Below are 23,621 nucleotides of genomic sequence, written 5' to 3'. Positions count from 1 at the left end.
CAGGTCGGCCCTCCCCGGGAGTCGGCATCTGCTTGGAGTGTTTGGGGAGACTCAGTTCATGGGGAAGTGGTGGTAACCAGGAAATCCTAGAGGGGACTGATAAAGTAATATCACAGCGGTGCCCTGAAACGGTGGTCAGGATGTTAAGAGGAAGAGAAAGAAAACTCAACCAAGAGGAAAGAACACGCAAAGAAGATGTAAGATCTGAGAACCACCTTGGTGTACAACACTCATCTGCCCTGCTCAATTCCAGGCTATAAACATGGTTGCTACTGGGAGCATCAAACTAGACCGTTCTGGTCTTTAATGACAGGACGTCTTCTTTTTTCCTTTTAAAAAATTATTATTTATTTTATTTATATGTTGCAGTAAAAATATAAAATAGGTATGACCCGTTCCTGTGTGTCGTTGCTCCACGCTGGCCCCTGGTACTCTCGGACCTGGGTGGTCACTCCCTGGCATTAGTATTAGTTCTGGCACCGTAGGGCCATATAGAACTGACATTAATTTATCTCTGATTAGTATCTTTCCTGGCTGCCTTTCTCCCACACTAGTTCCAGCACCGGCGTGCTATATAGAATTAACATTAATTTATCTCAGTGTCTGCTGACTTCAGTGTGGCACCACGCCACATTAACCTAGCTATCTTCTAGCCCCAGCGGTCTCTCTACTCCCACTGCTAGTCGCCTTGGCCAGCTCTGGCCAGCCAGGAACTCTCTGGTCCCAGCTACCTGGTAAAATTATGACTCAACAAACTGAAACCCAACAATCAGATTTATATGTTAAATTCTCAATCCACAATACACCCACACAATAAGCTTACAACCAATTGATAAAGATATAAACTGCCCACCTAGATAAGATAAATTTGCCTACAGAAATCATCCCGACTACCTTGGTAATTCAAGCCCACCCAGATCTGAGTCATATCGACATTTATATAAGTACACTGTAGCTGTTTTCAGACACACAAGAGGAGGATATCATATCCCATATAGTTGCTGGGATTTGAACTCAGGACCTCAGGACCTCTGGAAAAGCAGTCATTGCTCTTAACCGATGAGCCAGCCTCCAATGACAGTACTAAAGAGAATTTATGCTAATGTCTTAGTTGGGGTTTTGTTGCCATGAAGAGAAATCATGACCATGGCAACTCTTATAAAGGAAACATTTAATTGGGGCTGGCTTACATTTCCAGAGGTTTAGTCCATTATCATCATGGCGGTGCTGGAGAAGAAGCTGGGAGTTCTACATCTTGACCACAGGCAGCAGAAGGAAATGGTGTGCCTGCCGTACTGGGCATCGCTTGAGCATAGGAGACCTCAAAGCCCACTCTAACAGTGACACATTTCCTTTAGCAAAGACACACGTACTACAACAAGGCCATACCTTGTAATAGCCACTCCCTATGGACCAAGAATGCAAATACATGAGTCTATGGGACCATACCTATTCAAATCACCACAGCCAACTTTTAACTGAACCTTTATTCATGAATTTACTTATTAACCTTCACAACATAAATACAGTTAAAAAAAAGAAAAAAGAAAACAAGGGCTGGAGAGATGGCTCAGCGGTTAAGAGCACTGACTGCTCTTCCAGAGGTCCTGAGTTCAATTCCCAACAACCACATGGTGGTTCACAACCATCTGTAATGGGATCTGATGCCCTCTTCTGGTGTGTTTGAAGAGAGTGACAGAGTATTCATATAACAAAAATAAATAAATCCTTAGGAAGAAAGAAAGACAGAAAGAAAGACAGACAGAGAGAGAGAGAGAGAGAGAGAGAGAGAGAGAGAGAGAGAGAGAGAGCAAAGTTTACATCAGAAGCTTCTTTGGAAGGAATCAGCTTTCATTCACCTCTGGACCAAATCTCCATAAGGAGTCTTGAACTGATCCCCAGAACTTTATGTAAGTTTTGGAGAGGGTGGGAAACTTATGACATGATTTAGTTCTCCATAGAGCTTGCGGCAAAACATGAGGAACCCAGGTACCGTAAATTGAAAGCTGTGAAATCACAGCGCAGAACTCTACTTACCTCTGTTCCAGAGAGAGCAGCAGAGAGGCCTAGCCTGACTCAGGCCTAAAGGCGCAGGCTTGCGTTTTAACACTAAGAAAGTCTCCATTTCATGGAGCTTGAAAACAATGGAAAATATGTCCAGGACTGCATGTCTGTTAAAGGGTCAGGCTTCTGATCTCAGGCCTTGGTTGTTATTCTTGTTTGTTTGATTTCATTTCTGAGGTAGGTTCTGAGGTAGGGTTTTTCTGTGTGGTCCAGAGGAACCTTATGTCATCCATGTCTTTACTGAGGCCACCATAATCCTGCCTTGGTCTCCCGAGTGCTGAGATTACAGGTGTATGTTGTCACCATAGTCATTGTTCTTTATCATGGGACTTTTTTTTTTTTTTCTGACAGATCTTTTCCAGGACTAGAAATACACACTTTCTACCACATGTTCCCTTTGAAGGATTTTCCTTTCTGGTGGGCATACTTCAGTTTTCAGTGTGTGTCCCTGTGTTTGTTTCCTTTTACAAGTCTCGCCTATGTTATTGTCCTTTCCAGGAGCAATGGGAAAGAGACTCTCCAGGCGTGGTTTCAGCTTAGTGTTCCTGGAAATGCCCTGCGTGGTTTTGGGACTATCTTGCTTGATAGTTTGTCCAAAAGACCTTGTTTTGTTCTTGCATCTCAGTGAAATGGTTGGGTTTGAGAAAATTCAGTGTGCAGACCTTTCTGACCATCCTCACATCTGGTCGCTCGGAGAAAACCACACACGCAGTGTAAACCAATGAGGCTGTTCACAGCTGGCACAGCCGTGCCATTAGGCCAGTCTGGAGCACGAGGGACACTCCAAGGGAGGGACACAAGCTACAGTTACCTGAGAATTATTGAGAAAAAAAATACCTCCACGAGATCCAGCTGTAAGGCATTTTTTTTCGGAGCTGGGGAGGGCCTTGCACTTGCTAGGCAAGCGCTCTACCACTGAGCTAAATCCCCAACCCCTGTAAGGCATTTTCTTAGTGGTTAGTTAGGTGGTGCCACCCCTGGGCTGGGGATCCTGAGTTCTATAACAAAGCAGACGGAGCAAGCCAGTAGGCAGCACCCCTCCCTGACCTCTGCATCAGCTCCTGTCTCCACGTGCCTGCCCTGTTTGAATTCCTGACCTGACTTCCTTCAGTGAGGACCCACAGTGTGGAAGTGTAAGGTAGATAAACCCTTTCCTCCCCAGCTTGCTTGTTGGTCTTGGTGTTTTGTTGCATCGATGGAAACCCTTAATGAAGAGTCAGTGTAAGAGTTCACAAACGCAGACCCAGAGGCAGTCCCTGAAGAGTGTGGGAAGCTGCTTGTGGTGAGCACAGAACTTTAATACTGAACGCTGCTGGCTTGGGTTCTGATTCTGTCCCTTAGGCTCATCTGGCCCGGAACAAATCATCTTAGCTTCTTGGAAGTGAAGTTTCTTCACGCAAATGGAGGATGCTCTGGGGCTGTGGCAATCATCAGATAAGTCCAACTGCTGCCTGGCAGTTAGCAAACATTCTTCTGCTTACATAATTATGTTTTGTTTCTTAGTATGTTAACTATATACTGTTCTTATGTTTCCTTTTCTTCTGTTCTTCTAAAAGGCCTATATTTCTCTCAATATCCCAAAGAAGAAAAAGCCAGAGCTTGGGGGTGGGGGTTGGGAGGAAGCATATCACTGGAGTGTGATGTCACTAGTCCACCATGACCAAGAAACTTATTCATCATTTTTTTTGGATGGATGAACTTTATTTTATTATTATAACTTTTAAACTTTTATTGGTTCTTTGTGAGTTTCACATCATGCACCCCAATCCCGCTCACTTCCCCAACCCCCGGTATCCAGTCTCTAACCTTGTAAGTCCCCCCCCCATAAAAAAACACACATACAAAAATAAACAAAACAAAACCAAGCCTAGAAGACATCTCACTGTGGAAGCTATGGTGTTGCTACAGTACATCTGCGCCTTACAATGCACCTCTCTGCCCACACATCTTCATTTGCAAATGTTCACTGCAATTGGGCTGGTCTGAGGTCTCCAGCTTTTGTGACACCATCAATACTGGATCCTCACTGGCACTCTCCCATGTTATCCTGTTGTTGCTCTGTGTCTTGGAGATCCTGCAGCTTTGGACCAGCAGGACCAGCCCTTTCCCACGTACCCTAGCAATTCACAGTTCACAGTGAGGGGAGGGTCAGGTTCTACACATCGCCTGGATATCCACATGGTCCCAGGTGGCTGCCCAGACCCTGGACAACCCCATGGTCTCTTGTGGTAATATGAGCCACAGACATTGACATTGACCCCTGCCACTGTATAGCTACAGATTCAGATATGGTCCTCAGCAACAGCATGGGTAGGGGCTTCATCACAGCCTCAGGCAGTGGGGCTGGCTTTGTCACAAGAGGCTTTTCCTCTCCTCTCTCTAGTCTCCAGTTCCATCTACCATCACAGGGCTCAAAAGATTCTACTTCTCTTTCTCTCCCCTATCTGTCCACTACACGCTTGCACACTGTGTGGCTTCCCCTCTCTGGGCAGGTCATGTAGCTGGCTGGCCTCTGGGTAACCTCTGCCTGCACCACATGGCATAGCTTGGGGACAAACAGGTCTCTAGATGTTTGTAGTCTCCCTTGAAACATGGCAGTTGAGAGTCTATGGCTGTCTTCCCCCTTCTGTACCACGTGTCATGGAGGCAGGCTGGCCTCTGTGTGTCCACAGCCCACAGAGCCGTAGAGCAGCCAGCAGGCAGGTCTCTGGATATCTTCCTTCTCTCACACTGTTCATCATGGTGGTAGGCAGGACTCTGTGTCTGCAGTCTGTTCGTGCTTTGTGGTAGAGGGCAGACCTCTGGGCATCTTTCCCTTGCCTTCGTCAGAACTGCATGGCATGGCGGTCTGCAGGTCTCTGGAGGTTTCCTGGCTTTACTTTTAACCTCTACTGCCATCAGCACAGTCCTAGGATACTGTGAGGACCTCCTTGTCACTGATCTTAGCCCGGCAGTCCACAGTCCCAGCCCTAGGCAAGTCAGGATGCTTTGTATTCTAACGATGAATTTAAAGTACTGGTGTCATCCCATTGCTCTCTTCCCATAGGTTAACATTCAGATAAGAGCTGGCAGGGGTGTGGCTGGGAGGTGAGAAGGCCATAGTAAAATCATATGGTAGATAGGGTGGAACTGTTGAAGGCTTCTGAAGACCACAGAGTGTAAGAGGGTTTTATAACATCATTTCCTTTAGTATTACAGCTTGCTTCCTGAAAGAGTATTTGGGAAAGAGGCCTCAGAAAAGCTCCCCAAGACTGATCCCCAAACATCAGAGGATGCTGACAGGAAGCAAGAACAACAAAAATAGCATCCATTCATGATGCATTCATAGTCCTTTTCATTTTCCAAAACCCCTGAGTGTGTATGGTTGGTTCCTTACCAGTGGCAATTTTAACCACCTTGTTTAGGGGATACGTACTAAAGCCTTAAGTCTCGTTTCTTTCACTGCTGAGAAATTTCCTGCTACCTAATGGCTAGCAGCAGGCTGTGTTGCTAAACATCCCACAGTGCACAGGGCAAGCCCTCACCAGAATTATGCCACAGACAGCCATCGTGGTAGCTGTCTCTGTATCCTGGAGGCTGAGGTAAGAGGACCTCAAGCTTGAGGCTACCCTGGGCTACACAGCCAGTTCCAGCCAGCCTGGATTATATAAGAATACACTTCTTAAACAATGTTTTTCTGCTAAAAGATATCGTTGCTGAGGAAGCTGAGAAACTTTGTTTGAATGGGTAGAAATGATGATCTTCATTTTCAGACCGGGTAGCCTGGAATGCTCAGAAGTTCTGACGTTCAAACTTGTTCTTATCGCTTGGAAACAGTGGTCTTTTACCGTGACATAGTGGTGAGAGCAGTAAGTGGGTGGGTGGGGAGATGATCAGGATTAAAAGAACAAACTGATGCTCACTAGGCACTTCAGGGGAGCCAGCGGAGGGGGATGTGAAGGAGTCGTGTTCCACTGCTATTCTAGAATATTTCTAGCTGTTGGTCGACAATCCAACAGTGAGCGGGGTGACAACAGAGAAACCCACAGGGTGGTAGATGGTCTCAGGTACCTTTACTCAGTTTCTGGAGGAGTCCAGATTCCACAGACTGAACCTCCAAAAGATTTTTGTCAACCATCCTCCATCACCTTTCTTGAGGGACACAGATGGAGGCAAATGACTTCTGAGCTGAGTTTGGGTGACCATTTCCCTCTCAGTACCAGAGGGCCAGGTCAGCTATGGCTCTAGGGGAACAAGAAGGGAGTTGCTTCTCAGTTTCTACAAAAATAATTTGTGTGTGTGTGTGTGTGTGTGTGTGTGTGTGTGTGTGTGTGTGTGTGTGATTTGAGCTGAATCCAGTTTATTCTGGTCAGTCCTGTATCTTCTAACAGGGGACGGATGAAAGGAAAGAGGGTGGAAGGGGAGGAGCCCATGATTAAACAGACCGTTTCTTTTCACTTCCCCATTTGGACTTCAGAATTTGTCTGTTCTCTGGGTATAATCTGCCAAACGCGGAGAGAAGCCTGTGCCTGCAGCTGACTCACTCCAGGACTGATGGGAACCCTGCTGTTCCTACCGCTCCCCATGGACAGCAACAGGACTGTCGTCCATGTGCTCTCACGGACTTTGCACCATATGCTACTGTGGACAGCTGTGCTAAGTAAGTCGGGACCTCCAGAATGGGGACAGGGGCAAGGACACCTGGCTTGGGGTTGGATGAACCAACGTGGCCTAGGAAGCTTGTCAACAGAATCAGGAGTAAGTAAGTAGCAGCTAATAATTAGAATGTAACAACCTGGTCGGCCTTTGAAAAAATCAGAGCTGTCAGGAGGTTTTGCTGTTTCTCCTTTTCCTGTCTCTTCGTACCACCCTCACCTCCTCTAATGGAAATCTAGCGTCGTCCTAGACTCGAGTGAGCAATTAAAAGGCCAGTTTCTCTTTGAATTTGTAATTCACACAGGACCAAATCTTAGGCAAGACTTCTAGTGCTGCTTTAGACAAGGGTTGGGAGAAAGCTCAAAGATGCTTTTAAAGAGTGGCAGTGGATATTCCCTGTGTCCATGAAGCCACTCTGTCCATCGGAAGAACACCCCACCTCACTTTATTATGTAAGAAGAGGTGTAGGAAGGTTTGAGTTGTCCCGGGAACTTGGGTTCCAGGTTTCACAAACGTGGGCAAGTCTCTGGAGTTGTCAGTTGTGGGGTCAGAGAGATCTCTCATGCTTCCTTCATTGCATAGCCTATGTATGGGACTTGGCCCTGCTTAGTAAGAAAGTCAGGCTTAGGGTCTTAGGATGAGATGGAGGAAGATTTCCTGGTCCTGGTCTCATCTGTGGCCAGAGGACAGAAACTGATGGTGCCAGGTCATTAGAAGAGTCTGGGTGATGCCTGGTAAGAGAGTCCTATTGCACGAGTACCTTCTAAGCTCTGAGGAGAAGGAATACAGCTACCCGCCCACCCCGAGTTACGTTATGACTTGTAATGAAATCTGATCAATGCTGAGAGACCTCAGCTGTCTAGATACAGACACACACACACACACACACACACACACACACACACCTATATATGATACCAAATATATATCTTGGTTTTCACACGGGAAGTTCAGCTTTCTATTTGTGCTGTACAGCTACCAATCACCTGGCGAGAACTCCCAAGAATGACATTTTCCTTAGGTAAATCTCCATTTTTCCCCATTTTTTCTCTGGGCCTCCACAGGTAGGACTTCATCACTTCTTTCAATTTTATAATACCCTCTGACGGGATCTTCTTTGCTCCTGACTCCATTCTGAGTAGCTATAGAATCTTCCCATACAGCTATGGGGAGGCATGGCGCTTCCTAAGGACCGTCAGAGTAGGCCTATTACCCCCTGACTAAGCTCCAGGACCGACTGGTCATCACGTCCCCATTTCTCCCACAGTGGATCATCCACTTGGCCTTTACTACCTGTATTCCTGCTGGTTCTTAAAGTTCTCTGTGCCAGACGCTGTTCTGGATTTGGGGTCATATCAGCAAACAAAACAGTTTTCCTGACCTAAAGTACAAGGTCTTCGTCTTCCTCTCAGGGAGCACATTGGGCAGGAACAAGTTCTCATTACTGTCTCTTGGGTATAGAATGAAGCATAAATGATAGCTTACCTCTTCTGCGTCTCTGATTTTTGTTTGTGTTTGGTTTTTTCTTTTCCACTGCACTGCACTATCCCCCTTGCCAGTCCTACATACTCGGGTTTTAGCAGTTACTTCTATGTCACGAGCTCCTTGACTTATTTGTCCTTCCTTCCTCTGTATACTTTAATTCCCTTGCCTGCCGATCAGACACCTATAGATCTGTCAGCCCAGACAAAAATTTATATTCAAAATGCAACATAGCATCATTTCCTTACACATTTTCTTATCTTTCTAATATTTCTATTTGCATGAGCAAAGCCATCTTTCCCCCAAGTCGTCCATTTTCATCAACTGTATGTCTCGTTAGATGCCAAGTTTCCCCAGCCTGGTCTCTTAGTTTTCTCCCACTCGTGTCTTCTTTGCTTCCCATTGCCTATGCAGACGAGGAAGCAAGGTCGTGAGGGAAGACAGGTATATTTGATGGAGTTGAGGGGCGAACACGTTAAGGGGACCCACCCACAGTATTTGAGAAGTAAAGGTAGGAAGAACTGTAGTTCAAGACCAGCATGGGCAACACGACAAGTTGGTAGCCAGCCTAGGCTAGCAAGGAAAAGATAAAGGGATTTGCAATGAGGTGATGATAATGATGAATGTGGTGTGTGTGTGTGCGCGTGCGCGCGTGTGTGTGTGTGTGTGTGCTTCTCTCTGTGTGTGTGAAGGTAAATGTGGACTCAGAGGTAGACAGTGATGATGAGGGGGTGGTCAGGTGGAGCCTGTACTTGGGCAAATGGACGAAAAGAGGGCTGGAGGAGGATTGTGACTGAAGCCTTGAATATTTCACTTTGTGGCTTTCGAAGTTGGTGTGTTTGGAGCAATGATGATGAGGCTTTGAGGTATCGCATGGGGCTGTGTGGCTAAATTGTATGAGAGAAGATTCACTACAGATGAGGAAGTCAGGGGATGACACAGCCAGATGTTGCACAGGCCATTAACACGTGTCCTAGATCACCGGTAACCATCTTTTTCTTACTAATCTCTGGGACTTCCTGTGTCCTATTTAGTCTGACACAGCACGGTCAGCGCCAAAGCGAACCTCTCATTGTTTACTGAACTAAACAGTGAACTCTGGAAATTTGCCTACGATCATTTAAAAGGTGACCACATGGTGCATTCGAAACCTCACAGCTGCCTCATCTGGACTGTCACTAATCCTCACAGCAATTATTCCATGGGACTGCTGTCACCATCTCATGGGACTGCTGTCACCATCTCCATCCACAAGCCGGGGAATCAAAGCAGAGAGAAGCAATGTTGCCTTTGCAAGGTCATCGTACCCCAGTCCCATTACTTACTTTTCTCTGTCAAAACACCAGGCAAAAGCAACTTAAGAAAGGGTTTATTTTGGCATATCTTCTGAGGGCATTGTGGTTGGAAGTCATGGTGGCACCTTGGCTGGCCACCTCATACCCATAGTCAGGAAACAGAGGTGGATGTTAGTACGCAGCTGGCTTCCTCCTTTTCTCTTGTTTATTCAAGCTAGAACCCCAGTCCAATGGATGGGGACACTCAAATTTGGGGTGGGTCTTGGCACTGGAGTTAAACTTTTCCAGAACAGCCGTAAAGACACAATGAAAGGTGTTTCCATGGTGATTCTAAATCCAGTCAAGCTGATAACGTAGACTAACCGTCACAGTGGTAAAGTCAACTCAAATTCTGTGTGCGTTCTCACTTCCTGCCTTCCGTTTGGCATTGACAATCCTCCAGAAGATGGCCGCCACCTCCATTTCCAGCTGCATTCCTGGGGGGACTGGGAGACCAAAGAAGCAGCCAGGCTGTGACTTGTAGAGGGTATTAACAAGCATCCATCCATCTTTCTTAGGGAATATTCCCTTCCTGTCTCTCACAATGATAGAACACTAGAAGCTGCATGAGGAACATTTTCTCACTTTCTCCCCTAGACTAAACCCAGACACCTACAAAGCCCCAGAATCCATTCCCCTGCTGAAGCTCCTAGCATTCATCCATTCTCTTCCAACAGCACTGAGACTGTCTCTTTTATAAGATGTGGTGGCACAGGACTAGGGATGTAGAGCAGGTTAGACCTGGGGTAGTAGAAGGCCATCCTGGTCTATAAAGTGAGTTCTAGGCCAGTTAGGGTTAGGTAATGAGACAGCGTCAAAACCAAAAGTCTTTACCATTACATGTGCACACATGCATATTCTTATCGTTGGCCTCAGTGGGATCAGAGACATAGCTTTTTTTTTTAGGTATGCTCAGGGTGAATAGCAGGGCACGAGGCAGTCAGTGCAGTTTCTGGGATTACAAGGGGATGAAGTAGCAGGGATTTAAGTGTACAAACTGAGATGTGGGGGTGTGGGGACCAGAATCCAGTTTTCTAGACTTACCAGAAGAACACTTTTTCATGCAGCACCCCTTCTCTTATCCTGAAAGTATCCAGACGTGGAAGGCTCTTGCCTTTTTCAGCTCTGTGTGATTGTAAAGTCCCACCATGGACAGGTGCATAAACACGCATGCACACACATTGGGCTCTCGTTTATCTCAGGGCCAGCCTTACTATTATACCCAACAATGGTGTCACACTTCCATCCTCCTATTCAGCATTCCTGTCTCACGTCCCTTTCCCTCACCATGTGTCATTCCATCTGCCCCCACAGGAAGTCACAGATCCAGTGTACTTTTCTTTTAATTTAATTTTTATTTTCTGTGAATAACTAGTTTCCCTACATATATATCTGTGTACCACATGTGTGCCTGGTGTGTGAGGAGCCCAGAGGAAGGTGTTAGGTTCCTTGGAAATGGAATTAGAGATGGTCATGAGCTGTGTGGGGTGCTGGGAATCAAACCCAAGTCCTCTGGAAGAGCAGCCTATGCCCTTAAATGCTGGGCCATCTGTCTAGCCCCATGGTGTCCTCTTGTAATTTCTCTTTCCTATAAAATTTGCCTATCAGCAAAACCTGGAAGAACTAAATCTTAAGCGATGAGGATGTGAAATAGATCACAAGAAAGTCAATTGTAGGATAGGGCATGAAGCTAAAATGACAATAGAGAACAGACTAGGCTATTAGATCTTGTACGGCTTAGTGAAAAATCAGGCTAGAGAACACACTTTTCTGGTATTGTCGCTTTGCTGCTTGCTTGTACACACACACACACACACACACACATACACACACACATACACACATACACATACACACAGAGTGTATGTTTATGTATGTGTATGTATATGTATGTCCATGGAAAATTCTAAGGACATATATACCCAGGTGATGATGGTGATGATATTTTTTCATGAGCATTTTCTATTTTTTAACACAGGTTATGGATTAACCACATGATCTGTAGCCCCTCCCCATAAAAGAAAAACCTCACTGCCAGGCTGGACCTTGGCAAAGTCTGATGTCCTCAACCACCAATCATACGTAAACTTCAACAGGGACCTTAGCAGTCAAAGGTGTTCAGCCCTTGAAAGTGTCACAACAGGCATGTTCAAGGGAAGGGGCTTAATTATTTCTGAAAGTGTGCTACACACAGGAAGTTCCACAGAAGGGCCATGCCATGAAGGTTGGGCTGTGGGGATGAGTTGGGGATCGGGGTCTGGGCAGGCATGTCTCAGTGCAGAAGGCCCTGGCTGATGCTTGCTTCCTTTCTTTCAGATCTTGTTGCTGAGTCTCATGGTAAGTCCTCTTCTCATACCTCCCCAGTCTCCTCTGTGTCACCTCCTCTTCCCTCAATGGTCTGTCTGTCTGGAGCTGCTCTGAGTGTATCAGCAACCAGGCTCAGTGTCAAGTCAGGACCAGGAAAGGACCACTGTCCTCAGGAGATTCCCCGCTTCTTCCCTCCTTCCGTCTCGGGAGGAAGATGGTCAGAAGCCATGACTAGCTAATCCACCGACTCTTCCAGTTTCCTTAGAGTGAGGTGTCTCCAGTTCTCACAGATTGCCCTTGTTCTCAACTGCCCTTCACTCCTCTAAATAAAATGGAGAGCTTTTAAAAAGTTGGTCTCAAAGAAGCAGAGAGTGAATGACCAGAGCTTGGGAAGGTAGAGGAGTGTTAAGGATGAAGACAAAGTGGTTAATGGACACTGGGGCAGAGTTAGATATGAGGAGTAAATTCCAATGTGCTGTAGCAAGAAGGGTATCTTAGTTAGGATTTCTATTTCTGTATGCAGGCACCATGATCACAGCAACATTTAACTGGGGCTGGCTTACAGTCCAGAGGTTTAGTCCATTATCATCATGACAGGAAGCATGGGGACATGCAGGCAGGCAGGATGCTGGAGAGCTAGCTGAGTGTTCTACTTCTGGATCAGCAGGGTGAGAGAGTGACACCGGGCCTGGCTTGATCATCTGAAGCTTCAAAGCCCCAACCCAGTAACCTACTTCTTCCAAAAAGGCCACACCTACTCCAACAAGGACACACCTCTTCATACTGCCACTCCTCATGAGTCTATTAGGGCCATTTTCATTCAAACCAGCACAAAGACCTTTTCCCTACTGAGGTCCCATCATTTCAGGTGACTAAATTGTGTGTCGAGTTGACATAAGACTAGCCAACACAGAGAGCTCCACCCCCTGTTCTCTGGATATAGAGCTCCATCTGCATGTAAGAGGGTGGGGGTGGGGGGGAAGTGACAGGAGGGAGTGAGAAGAGAAACATAAATATATCTTGGTGAGAGGTAGATATTTCTGGGGTGTCTCCTTTTTCACCTCCCATCTTCTCTCATGCTTTACCCTGCTGAGGATCAATTACATTCCTTGTGAGTTCCCTTGGGCTCGAGGGATGGGATAAGTAGAAGAATTCAATGGAAGAAGCTTTCTGGGCCTGGTGCCACCCTTGGTGTCCTCATTGGAATGCTGGTGCCTTTTTCAGCAGAAACTCGGGGTTTGCTTAGGTTCTTGGGGCTTCCTTGCCTTATTCCTTCCCTACCTGCTCCCTCCAAAATTCAGCAGGTCTTCCGAAGGCTGTGGTGAAACTTGAGCCCCCATGGATCCAGGTGCTTAAGGAAGACACTGTGACACTGATGTGCGAAGGGACCCACAACACCAAGAACTGTTCTACTCAGTGGTTTCACAATGGGAGCTCCATCTGGCATCAAGCCCAAGCCAACTACACGTTTAAGGCCACAGTCAATGATAGTGGAGAATACCGGTGCCGAATGGAGGAGACCGGCATCAGCGAACCCATACATCTGGGAGTGATTTCTGGTTAGTAAAGGCTGGCCCAGGGAGGAGCTGGGATACCAAGAAGTTGGGGGCGGAGTGGGGTGGATCTGTTTACTGCAAAGTTTGCAGGAAAAGGGGTGGGCTGCTTTCTGGGAAGCATCACAGGGAGCTGCTTAAAGGACTTTTTGTCCACTCCGTTTCCCCTTTCTCCAGCCCCGTGCTTAGCATGCATGCGGAGGGCGTGTGAATTCCTGAGAACTTGTGTGAACAGTTGTTTGTTGTGGTAGTCCTGGTTGAGTAAGAGAGTTCAAGGATACTGGCAGCTGAATGTGACAAAAAAAGGAAGTCCCTATTTCATAGAAACCCTTCTATTTCATGACACCCAGAAAAATGCCAATAGTCTGCACTTGAATCCAAGCCTAGAGGAATGACTGCCTAAATAAATATGACTGATGTTTTTAACCTTGAGTTCAGCGTTCTCATCTGCTCAGCTGAGGGCGCTAAGGCCTCCCCCGAGGAGGTTCCGGGGGAGCACGGGCATTTTCCTTTCCTCTTGCCCTTGCAGTTCTGGTGGGTCCTTTTCTTCCATCAGCTTATGGGCACTTGAAGTGAAGAGCTGTGTCTCGTCTGTCTTCATATTTGCAGTATCCGAAACAGGGAAGGGATTCGTAAATCTTTGCTGAGCAGATCAATGATTTTACAAGGTTCCCGGCAAAAAAAAAAAAAAAAAAAAAAAAAAAGTAGGTCTCCCCTCCAGAAGAACTACCAGGTGGCCACATTGGTGACTGTTACTGCTGTCGTTCTTTACTTAGTTCCCCCATCACCCGATCCTGGATTTCCTCAATAGTGTGCCCACAGCAAGCTAATGATTTGCCCCACACCCTGCTGGACTGTGGTTCCACATTTATTCCCATTCATTAGAGAAACCAACATTTTTGGAGGCTCAGGAGTTCTTTCATCCCCCAAACAGAAGATCTGTTGGATGTGCCTCCTCCTTGTCTCCTCGGGCAGACTGAATTCCTCCATCTTTCCTGCCAGGAAGGGAGGGATTGCACCCCCATCTCTTGTGTTCACCCTTCTCTCAGGAGAGGAAGAGGAACATGTATGTATCTTGGATACCTGCTGTGTACCATGAACTGCTGCAGAATCTGGCTGTACCCATTTTTCACAGAGGAAGAAAGTGAGGCCCAGAAGTCTTCACTTTCTTGCCCAAGATCGAAGAGTTCCCAAATGAGTAGGGCTAGGATCAGAGATCAAGACTGCCCCATGTCAAACTAAAGTTCTCTCCCTTAGTCTATCATATCCCACTAGGAAGAGTGACCTGGCCCTCCGAGTCCTATGGTCCTTTTGTATCTTTCAGACTGGCTGCTGCTCCAGACCTCTCAACTGGTGTTTGAAGAAGGGGAAACCATCACATTAAGGTGCCATAGCTGGAAGAACAAACAGCTGACTAAGGTCTTGTTGTTCCAGAATGGAAAACCTGTGAGGTATTATCATCAAAGCAGCAATTTTTCAATCCCCAAAGCCAACCACAGTCACAGTGGGAACTACTATTGCAAAGCATATCTAGGAAGGACAATGCACGTGTCCAAGCCTGTCACCATCACTGTCCAAGGTACGTGGACTCTGTCGAGATGTTGGAAAAGGAGAAGGGGAGATAAACAAAGGCTAAAATCACATAGCTCCACCTGGAGATCTAGGTGCCTTTTTGAGGCAAAAAGGAGAGCCGTGAAGGCCTTGCCAAGGGATGGCAAATGGGCTCAGCCAAGAGTTCTTCATTTGCAGGTAGTGGGTGACAAGGTTGTTGGGGAGCAATGAAACAGAGCCTTATTGGTACATAGGTTCTCTGAGCTTCTAGACCTTCCTAAGAGCTGAAGTTTCTTTCAACTTCTTGTCTCTCATATAACAGCCATTCAATCTTGAAGGCATATCATGGTCTAGATTGTGGTGGTACCACCAACTCTGGGAGGCTTCAGATCCATCCTCCCCACTACCTCTGAGGGCTGTCCCTTCTGCTACTGCACTGTCACCAGTGTGTCTTCATTAGTTTGGTGGAAACACTTGGCTCGTGGGGAGGCACAAATCTGTCCACTAAACCTATGCTTATGAGGTTTCAGGGAAATGTATTACACCTATGAGGGACCAGACACAGCAACTGGGCATAGAGGTGGAGGAGGGATGGGTTCTTGGAGAGTACTTAAGACCTGTCATCGTATCTGTCTTCTCCAGAGCCCAAATCCAGCAGTTCGTTGCCGGTATTGACGATTGTAGCTGCTGTCGCTGGAATTGCTGTAGCTGCCATTGTTATTATCCTGGTATCCTTGGTCTATCTCAAGAAAAAGCAGGTTCCAGGTTGGTGGTTCTCTTTGGTCACTTTTATTATCAGTTCCTACTTAGCTGGGGCTAGCTAGTGGTTAGAGACTCATTTGCTTTTGATATTGTCCTACCCTATTCATTTGTCTGCTTACAAACTCATGTGATAAACATGACTTGAACAAACTCGATGATGTGCCATGAACTGTGCTAGACCCTGAAGGTGTCTGGTTCCGTTTCTACCCCTAGCTCTTAGCACTGTGGGGAATACCAGACACACCAGTGGATACTTATAAGAAGGGATTAGAGCAACGAAATGATAAAGACATGGCTGTTATCTGGAGGTTGGAGCACATTTCTCTCATCCCAGGACAATAAAGCAAAAGAGCTAAAGTCTGGAGCCAGGGTCAGTGAGATGGTCCAGCCAGTGCAAATGCTTACAGTACAAGCCCTGTGATCTTTTTTTTTTTTTTTTTTTTTTTTTTTTTTTTGGTTCTTTTTTTCGGAGCTGGGGACCGAACCCAGGGCCTTGCGCTTCCTAGGTAAGCGCTCTACCACTGTGCTAAATCCCCAGCCCCAAGCCCTGTGATCTTAATTCAACCTCTGGTATCCAAGTTAAGGTGGAGAGAACTGATCCTACAAAAGTATCCTCTGGGGGTTGGGGATTTAGCTCAGTGGTAGAGCGCTTGCCTAGCAAGCGCAAGGCCCTGGGTTCGGTCCCCAGCTCCGAAAAAAAGAAAAGAAAAAAAAAGTATCCTCTAACTTTCACAGATGGGCTATGATGTGTACTGCACCCCCACAATAAATACCTTTTAAAAGTTCTCTTTCAAAGAGTCTGATGCTAATTTGGACTCTAGAATAAATTTGAAGCCAGCCTGTGCTACACAGCAAGACTCTGTCTAAAATATAAAAGAGAGAGGTGATTCTGCAGACTCCTGTGTTTGTCAGCTTTCTGTCAGTGTAATGAAATACTTCAGATAATCCACATATGAAGGGAAAAGGCTACTAGGCATGGTGGTAAATATATATAATTTTAGCATTCAGGAGGCCAAGGATGATCACAAGTTCAAGTTTCTATCTTAAAATATATAAGTAAACAAATAAGTGAACAAAAAGGTTTATTTGAGCACCATTTTGTAGACTCAGTCTGTATTCTCTTGGTCCTATTGCTTTGGGTCTAGACAAGCTATAATATCACACATATACAATAGGATAAAACGCTTGCTTAAGGCCAGTAAGAAGAGCTCAAGGAAGAGACTGGAAATCCCACAACCTTCTTCAAGAGCATGTCCGTAATGACCTAAAGACTTCCCACTAGACCCAAAACACTGAAGTCTTGTCTTCCTCCCAATTAATTCACCCGGTGACCAAGCATTTAACACATGAGATCTTAATGGACATCTCAAATCCAAACAGTGGCAGGCAGCCTGGGACAGTTAGAGAAGGTTTCATTGGGAAGCCAGTGTGATGTCGTGATCGAAATACACACAGGGAGGGCTGGAGAGATGGCTCAGCGGTTAAGAGCACTGATTGCTCTTCCAGAGGTCCTGAGTTCAAATCCCAGCAACCACGTGGTGGCTCACAACCATCTGTAATGAGATCCGATGCCCTCTTCTGGTGTGTGAAGACAGCTACAGTGTACTCACATACATAAAATAAATAAGTCTACGAAATACACACAGGGGACCAGATTGCTGTGGTTTGAGTCTCAGCTCACAGGTCACCAGATCTATAATGTTGAGAGTTACTCAACCTCTGGGCCTCAGTTCACTTGTCTGGAAAATGAAGAACACTATGGGACCCACCTTATAGAAATATTAGGACAATGGATGAGGCCAAAGACTTTGTACCAGAGCTGCATAGACAGCAAAGAACTCATACATAGGGGTTAGAGAGATGGCTCGGTTGTTAAGAACTCTGACTGTTCTTCCAGAGGAACCAGGCTCAATTCCCAGTATCCACGCAACAGGTCATAACTGTGTGTAACTCTGGCTCTAGGGGATCCAACACCCTCACACAGACGTACGTGCAGGAAAAACACAGATTTCTGTAAAATGAAAATAAACAAATCGTTCATTTTAAAAAAGAATACCTAAGTGCAAGCTGCTACCACTGTGGAGAAGGGTGATGTCTCTGGGGTAGACATTAGCCAGGCAAAGTGGAAGAGCATTCCAAGAACTCTGGCCAGGGCGTGGAAATGAAGAATGGGGCAGGCAGGTCAAGGGAAGCCACTGAGAAAGGGGAAATACTACTACTAACTAACACCTAATACCTCAAAACGTGCTTTACATTGGTTCACAGGGGTTCAGTTATAGATGATAAGTAAATACAGAGAGAAAGACTGCACTGTTTTCTTTGAGGCAGGGTATCACTTTGTAGCCCTAACTGGTCTGGAATTTACTGTATAGACCAGGCTGGTCTCAAACTCAAAGAGATCTTACTTTTGTCTCTTGAGTTCTAGGGTTAAAGGTGTGCTCCATCATGTCCAGCCAAAAGATCACATCTTTAAAAGGCTGGGCAAACCCAGGAAAGACGCAGTGGAATGTTTTATGTCACACCCCTCTGGTGTCCTCTTGGGTCAGTCACTATGGGTTGGCGATGGTCCTGGGCAAGGAGGCTGGGAATTGGGGAAGAGAAGTGTTGCCAGCATGGGGGGTGCGGGGGAAGGTCTCTGTTGCTTTTAACTCTGTTCTGACCCTGGTTCTTGATCCTGATGTCTCAGGGCTCACCCCGTAATCCTACTAACTTCCTACATGCCCCTCCTAGCTCTCCCAGGAAACCCTGATCACAGGGAAATGGGAGAAGCCCTTCCTGAGGAACTGGGTGAGTACAGGAAGCCCTCTGGGGGCTCAGTGCCTGTCAGCCCAGGGCCTCCATCTGGACTGGACCCAACAAGAAGCAGCTCATGTGAGTTCAGTGGGAGTGCAGGAGAGGGAGGAGCTGTGGGAGAAGGCTGGGGCTCAAATCTCTTGGTCAGTTCTGAGTCTAACTCTTGGATCTAAGGAGGATCTCACTAGAGATGAGAAGAGGAACGTGATTCCAGAGAGAGGAAGGGAATGGGCTGTTTCTAGTAAAACAAGGAATCTGGACACATTCCCAGAACAGGACTGCAAAGACATTTGCATCGTTTGGCAGGGAGGGGGGAGATGTGGCAGAGCTTTAGAAGATAGAATTAGCAGTTTATGACAGAGGTCAATAGGATTAAGGAGCGGGGAGCCTAAGACAAAAAGAGGTCTGAGCTGAGATCTTTCCAGGAATGTGTCCTTGGGTAAAGGTAGTGGCAGGCATAGCACAGCTCAGTTGTTTGGTAGCACGTTGAGAGGAGATTGGATTTGAGGAAATTCTGGGGGATTAGAGCTATTCATAGGATATTCATAGAGATATTCATAGGATACAATGTGGCTCCAGTGTCGACTTACGATGGTTTATAAAACATTGGCCTGATCCTTCCACCCTGATACAACTGAATCTGGAGTAGATCATTCCCCATAGCAGGGAAGGAATATGTGGTTGGATGAGTGGTCTAGATGACCTCTGAACTCTTATAGTTCTGAGATTTGAAAGCCAGTGACCTTTCAACCCTGGTCCGGGAGGAAGAATGTAGAAGGAGTGGGAGTTGCCCGAGGCAGTTGCCTCACTGTAGTTAAAGACAGGGCATAAACGGAAGTCGAGTTCTCTAGAGGCTTCCAGAACAGCAGAAACAGGCAGGAGAAAGAGTTCCCTGTAGATTCCACTTCAAGGGGCGGGAGTGTGACTCAGAGCAGAGCCAACAGATATGAGAGCTTGAGCAAACTAGCATTCACTTAGCTTGGCTTTGGGCAAGGTCTGCGTTCTTCAGCTGGGCTGCGTAGACGCACGTCTAGAATCAAACTAGATCTACAAAAAAAGAAGAAGACGAAGTCTACTCTGGTATAAACACATTTCACAAGGCTTGTACGCAGCCTGGCACTCAGCGCTGGGGGTTTCCCTTACAGGTGCAGTTAGCTGCTGGGATTGCTAAGAAGTATATAAATGGGGTGGGGTATATAAAAGGGGGAGGGGATTCTGAATGTATTGTGGAGCAGAATTTGGAACATGGCAAATAGGACTTTGTGTTCGGGGAGAGAGTGAAGAGACTGGAGACATTGTCACAACCTCTTCCTCCTCTTCCCAAAATGACGCTTTCTAGACACTGGGGTTGCTTTTCCTACTGGCAAAGGGAACTTTGGGCAAAAATATAAGAGAATGTGGTGTTTGTGATATCAGAGAAACATCTTTTTCTTCACTCTCTTTCCAATTTTCCCTCTCTTCCTCTCCCTTTCTCCCCTCCCTCCTCTTTCTTTCTCCTCTCTGCTCTTTTTCTTTCTTTCTTTCTTTTTTAAGCATACCCGCTTCCCCAGTGCTTTAGCAAGACTAAATTACACTTGTCCAATGTGGAAACAGCCATTTCTTTCTCTCCCTGTGAGAAGACAAACATCTGGACTTGGTTTCACTCTGATCTAAACCCTTCTGCCCTCCATTTCTCCAGCCTCTCAGAGCCTCAAAGCTGCCTAGTCTGCTGCTAAGAAGGTTGAGCGATTTCCTGAAAAGAGTGTGGCATGTGGTGGTGTTTGTTTCCCTTTGCCAGCATGGCCAGCAGGGAACACTGGATTCCAACCAAGATGGTCAGGGAAGGGGGCAGCACTGCTTGGCCCGTTAGCCTGGGTTAGGGTTGGCAAGCCTTGTCTTGGCTCTTTGCTTTGAGCTTTGGTTTTGCAGCCTCGACAGCAGCACATCAGGCCCCCTTTCCCCAGCAATGCCCAAGCTGATCACTTATTCTCATCCACAGACACTCCTTCTGGTCTCGAAGAAGCTGAGAAAAATGAGGTGAGGGAGCCCCGCCATGTCCTATCCCTCTCTCCGTTCATCAGCTTTCCCTGTGACCTCTATGCAGTTCTCATGGCTCATTTCTGCTTCCTCTAGGTGGAGAATACAATCACCTATTCACTTCTCAAGCATCCTGAAGCTCCGGATGAAGAATCAGATCACGACTACCAGAACCACATTTAGTCTCTCTTGAGATTGGGAAAAGCAAACCAGTAAGGCCAGGACCTAGCGTCTCCTGGTCCAAGGAATGCTGTAGATATGAAAGAAAACATCTAGAGTCCCTTCTGTGAGTCCTGAAACCAACAGACACTACGATATTGGTTCCCAATGGTTGACTGTACTAATGACTTCCATAACTTACAGCTTCCCAACTAAAGACTCTTTTGCTATAGATCCACACAGCCAATAAAATTAATCAACTTACTGTTGTTAAGAGACTACAGCAACGTGGGAACTGCTTATATTACATGCTAAGGAGAACAAGTAACATTAGGATGCATAATCTCAGCGAGGATCAACTAGACGTGTACCAACCTGTCAAAAGTGATGCTTCTTTATAAGAAACTTTATTTCCTTATTTTTCTATAAAGGTCACATATTACTTTTATAGTAAAATGTTGTGAAAATGTCATTCTATTTACTTTTTCAAGGCTGCAATGATTGGAGTATAGACTGAGCTTCTCTGGGGTTTGTGTGAAGAAGAATCTTCTGTAAGAAGAATCTTGGGAAAATGGGTTAACTTTCCCTTGGGGAGGCATAAGAATCTTAGGTAGAGGGCTGGAGAGATAGCTCAGAGGTTAAGAGCACTGATTGCCCTTCCAGAGGTCCTGAGCTCAATTCCCAGCAACCACATGGTGGCTCACAACCATCTGTTATGAGGTCTGGTACCGCTGGTGTGTCTAAAGACAGTCACAGTGTATTCATATACATAAAGTAAGTAATTCTTTTTTAAAAAGAATCTTAGGTAGGACCTTCATGACAGACCAAAGTCATATGATTACACTCAAGTCTAGTGTAGTACACCAGTGAGTTTCTTGGGCTTATTTATATGTAGAAACATGAGGGAGGGGTTCCTTACAGGGGTGTGGAGGACCTTATAACAGCAGTCTTAGCACTGATGACAATGCCTTTACAGTTGCATAGATGGTGTCCCACCCCCTTCTTTAGTTAGTTTGTTTTCCTCAAACTCCCAATGCTGAAGCCTCTGTCTTCAGATAGTTGTGACAAGGAGGCACAACTATCCACCACCACACCTGGCCTGGTAGTGACAGACAGGAGGTGGAGGAGAGGGAGGAGGGTAACTTGGAGTAGAGGGCCAGCGCCCCTCCCTTTCAAACTGACAATGCTTCCAGTGAACTTGTCTTCCTGTTTCCACACGTTCTTCTTCTCTTTTTTCCCATGGCAAGCAGAACAATCACTTTGTTATGAAACAGGAGTACTGAAGAAGTCAAACTTCGGATGAATGCCAGTGGTAACTGAAGGATGACCTTGAACTCCTAACCTTTGTGCTTCCACCTCCTTATTGCTGGGATTAAAAATCGGATCATATTTATATGTTCACAAAAAGTCGCTCAGGCATATATTTAAGCATGCTGGAACCACATAAGTTCGGAGTGTAGACATATAAAGGAGAAAAAAAGAGCTGCTCTGTTGTCCTCGTTCCCCTTGATTCTGCTCTCCCCCCCTCAAATGAATAACCATTGTTCTAGGTGTTGTGTACATTCAGTTTTATACATATTTGATATTGATTTAGAAAGCATAGACATGAGACCATACATGTGATTATATTGTTGACTTATTTGGGCTGGCCCTTTCTGGATGTCAGCCTAGCTTCAGGTTCATTGAGAGACCCTATCTCAAAGGATTAAGCAGAGAGAGACAGAGCAGGACACCAGATGTTTTCCTTGGAGCCCCGCACACCCTCACATAGGCACCCTACACACATGCGTGCCTATAACACACACACACAAATAAAATAAAGAATGATAATAAAAACTCTCTCCAGAGTTTTCTGCTTTGAACTTGCTGATAACCAAGATGCGGTTACATGGATCGATCTTTGCGTGGGTCTTAGTGGCTCAATCCAAACACAGAGAACAAATAAGGCGATTTGACATCAGGGCGATCACATCCAGAAGATCTTGCATTCCTTTTTTTTTTTTTTTTTTTTTTTTTTTTGTGGTTCTTTTTTTCGGAGCTGGGGACCGAACCCAGGGCCTTGCGCTTCCTAGGCAAGGGCTCTACCACTGAGCTAAATCCCCAGCCCCGATGTTGCATTCCTAATGTGCACCTTTAAGGGCGCCTCCTGGGTTCTACTCAGTTCTTTCTTACACCCGCTTTACAAGACTTCTCCTGGCCACTGCTCTTTGCTTTTATTTTCTCCATGGTACAGTGTAGATAATTATGTATCTTCATATATATAATATATACTAAAATGTAAGCTCAATACAGCCACATGCTGTCATTTTCACTAACATATTCCAGAGACCAGATCAATGCAATAGATTGTTGAATGAATTAATGAATAAAGCTTTCTTCTCATAGTTTCTGGGTTATTTGATATTCTCACATTATGCTGGTTAAGTGAACTACCACCAAACTACCTGGTGTTATTTGGCGTCCTTAATACTGTGGCTTGGATTTGTTCCCTTGAAATCACATATTGGAATCAGTCGCCAATGAGACGGAGGTGGGAGGTGTGGTCTGGTGGGAGGTGACTAGGCAGGGAGCTATTCTAGAAATAGAATGTATTTCTTTCTACTTTATGTGCATCTGGGTTTTGTCTGCATGTGTATCTGTGTGAGGGTGTTTGTATCCATGGAGTTACAGACAGTTGTGAGTTGCCATACAGCCGCTGGGAATTGAACCTGGGGCCTTTGGAAGATCAGCCAGTGCTCTTAACTGCTGAGGCATCTCTCTAGCCCCAGCATGGCCTCTTTTTGCATGAGAGCCTAGACTACCTTTTTCCCCACGCCATTTCACTATTACTTTGAATAGAATTTTCTATACTTTTTGAAGACAATTTTGAAAAGATGTATTTTTCCTTGGAAAAAATCACACATTTTATTAATTGGTATGCAGCCAGATGCTGCTGCTTCCTTCCTTCTGTCTGTCTGTCTTTCTT

At 45.9% G+C, this 23,621-nt stretch overlaps 1 protein-coding gene across 12 annotated transcripts; it reads left to right on the top strand.

The window, feature by feature from the left end:
* The first annotated feature begins 6,518 nt into the window (after positions 1 to 6,518).
* On the top strand, positions 6,519 to 23,040 carry Fcgr2b (Fc gamma receptor 2B). Of its 12 annotated transcripts, none has more exon segments than NM_001446446.1 (8): positions 6,519 to 6,703; positions 11,832 to 11,852; positions 13,124 to 13,381; positions 14,700 to 14,954; positions 15,569 to 15,691; positions 18,419 to 18,559; positions 20,460 to 20,497; positions 20,594 to 23,040. In NM_001446446.1, coding segments are annotated over 8 exon segments (1,029 nt in total). In that variant the 5' UTR covers positions 6,519 to 6,597; the 3' UTR covers positions 20,681 to 23,040.
* Positions 23,041 to 23,621: the final 581 nt, after the last annotated feature.

This window comes from Rattus norvegicus, chromosome 13 (genome assembly GCF_021556685.1).
Source record: "Rattus norvegicus strain SHRSP/BbbUtx chromosome 13, alternate assembly SHRSP_T2T, whole genome shotgun sequence".
Taxonomy (NCBI): domain Eukaryota; kingdom Metazoa; phylum Chordata; class Mammalia; order Rodentia; family Muridae; genus Rattus; species Rattus norvegicus.
Note: the sequence above shows the minus strand (reverse complement) of the source record. Positions and strands in the feature narration are given on the sequence as shown.

Bases quoted from the DNA above. Each gene is read 5' to 3' on its own strand.
- Fcgr2b (XM_087580265.1), top strand. From the start codon at position 6,598: ATGGGAACCCTGCTGTTCCTACCGCTCCCCATGGACAGCAACAGGACT. The intron at 14,955-15,568 runs GTACGTGGACTC...TGTCTTCTCCAG, and splicing joins TGTCACCATCACTGTCCAAG to AGCCCAAATCCAGCAGTTCG. The intron at 18,560-20,459 runs GTGAGTTCAGTG...TCTCATCCACAG, and splicing joins CCCAACAAGAAGCAGCTCAT to ACACTCCTTCTGGTCTCGAA.